The following is a 2,271-nucleotide window of genomic DNA, read 5'->3' on the forward strand; positions in this document are numbered from 1 at the left end:
ATGGGTTGGATGGTTTGACCAGGGTTGGCAAGCAGTAAGTTATCTAAGGTGTGGTGACATAAACTACACAGTTGGGAGGTTCTTATCACACACTGTTCTATCTCCTCTCCTGTGTGAATATAGTTAGTTAGAGAGATCGTTCATTTTTTTTTTCTTTGACATTTATAACAATTCCCTGATGAGTTGCTTGGTTATTGCCATGGAGAAAGCCCACAACATTATCACCAGTGTAGGAGGAGGCCAAAATGCTTCTTGTTCACATGAATTGTCACATTGATATTCACACATCTATATGAACAGATGCACATTTAGTTAACACTAGAAGTACCAAACGGTCATTTATCATCAATTTTGCTTATTACTTTTTAATTTCTACAACTGTATTGAATGTACAATCATGAGCATCATTTCATATATATGTGTCTATAGATATATATGTTTTTTTTACATGTAAATAAATGCTAAAAGAATATATTCACTGCATTTGCTGATATTTAAAACAAATTGTATTAAAGTATAGATTTTCAATGGCAGTCAAAAAGTTACCCCTATGGTCCTTGTAGGGTTAACCCACTAGCATTTAAAGTGGCCATATCTGGTTCAAATTCTCCACCTATTTTATGATCAAACTAGCCAGACTCAGCCGCTTACACCTACCCTACAATGTCATTCCAAATATAAACAGTCATGTTATAAGAACTTGAAAGCTGTGAGATAATGCATGACAAATTGAAAATAATGTGAATAAATAAACATCACATTCAACAGAATAATCTGCATGGTAAAGGGTTTAGTCACCACTTACAGAGAAAAGGATTTTCTCATGTATGGAAACGTTTGTGAGTAGCTAAGTTGCCACTTTGAGAGAATGATTTACCACAGATATCACAGTGATATGGCTTCTCTCCTGTATGAATACGCTTGTGACTAGTTAATGCAGTACTTCCAGAAAATGATCTGCCACAGATATCACAGTGATATGGCTTTTCTCCTGTATGAATACGCTTGTGACTACTTAAAGCACAACTCTGAGAAAATGATATACCACAGATATCACAGTGATATGGTGTCTCTCCTGTATGAATACGTTTATGAGTAGTTAGGTTACTGCTGGCAGAGAAAGATTTCTTACAGATGTCGCATTGATATGGCTTCTCTCCTGTATGAATCCGTTTATGTTCAGTCAAAGCAGAGTTGCGAGGGAATGATTTGCCACAGATATTACAGGAATATGGTTTCACTCCTGTATGTGTACGTTTGTGAGAAGTGAAAGCACTTCTACGAGAGAATGATTTACTACAGATGTTACACTGATATGGTCTTTCTCCTGTATGAACACGTTTGTGACGAATGAAATAACTTTTCTCAGAGAATGATTTACCACAGACATCACAGTGATATGGCGTCTCTCCAGTATGAATACGTTTGTGTTTAGTTAATCTATCATTTGTAGACAATGATTTCCCACAAATGTCACAGCGAAATCGCTTTTTCCCGGTATGAACAAGTCTGTGTGTATTTAAAGCACTTTGGTTAGAGAATGATGTACTGCAGACATCACAGTGATAGGGTTTCTCTCCGGTATGAATACGTTTGTGTATAGTCAGGTAACCATTTGAGGAGAACACTTTACCACAGATATCACAGTGATATGGCTTCTCTCCTGTATGGATATATTTGTGTTTAGATAAGTTGAAACTCATGGAGAATGATTTACCACAGATATCACAGTGATATGGCTTCTCTCCTGTATGGAAACGTTTATGAGCAGCTAAGTTGCCACTTTGAGAAAATGATTTACCACAGATAACACAGTGATATGGCTTCTCTCCTGTATGGAAACGTTTATGATTAATTAGGGTACTACTTAGAGAGAAAGATTTATTACAGATATCACAGTGATAGGGCTTCTCTCCTGTATGGATATATTTATGTTTCGCTAAGTAGTCATTTCGGGAGAATGATTTACCACAAATATCACAAGAATAAGGTGCCTCTCCTGTATGCGTACGTTTGTGAATAGTCAGGGTACTACTTACAGCGAAAGATTTGTTACAGATGTCACATTGATATGGCTTCTCTCCTGTATGAATACGTTTATGAGAAGTTAAACTTCTGTTGCTAGAGAGAGATTTACCACAGATATTACAGGAATATGGTGTCTCACCTGAATGAATACGTTTGTGCATATTCAAGAGACCCTTATGAGAGAATGATTTAATACAGATGTTACACTGATATGGCTTCTCTCCTGTATGAACACGCTTGTGA

At 36.6% G+C, this 2,271-nt stretch overlaps 3 protein-coding genes across 3 annotated transcripts in view; all 3 read right to left on the reverse strand.

Moving 5' to 3' along the window:
* LOC106880980 (zinc finger protein OZF) overlaps positions 1-2,271 on the reverse strand; it is a 15,160-nt gene that overhangs the window by 6,849 nt on the left and 6,040 nt on the right. The gene's annotated exons all lie outside the window — the stretch shown is intronic.
* On the reverse strand, positions 7-2,265 carry LOC128251041 (zinc finger protein 271-like). Its single transcript, XM_052977336.1, has one exon. The coding sequence runs from the start codon at positions 2,187-2,189 to the stop codon at positions 822-824; it is 1,368 nt and encodes a 455-aa protein (XP_052833296.1). The 5' UTR covers positions 2,190-2,265; the 3' UTR covers positions 7-821.
* LOC128251183 (zinc finger protein 724-like) overlaps positions 2,192-2,271 on the reverse strand; it is a 2,768-nt gene continuing 2,688 nt past the window's right edge. Inside the window, exon 3 of the mRNA XM_052977745.1 lies at positions 2,192-2,201. Coding sequence (XP_052833705.1) covers positions 2,192-2,201 — 10 coding nt within the window. The remainder of the gene's footprint in view (positions 2,202-2,271) is intronic.

Source organism: Octopus bimaculoides, chromosome 28, assembly GCF_001194135.2.
Source record: "Octopus bimaculoides isolate UCB-OBI-ISO-001 chromosome 28, ASM119413v2, whole genome shotgun sequence".
Lineage (NCBI taxonomy): Eukaryota > Metazoa > Mollusca > Cephalopoda > Octopoda > Octopodidae > Octopus > Octopus bimaculoides.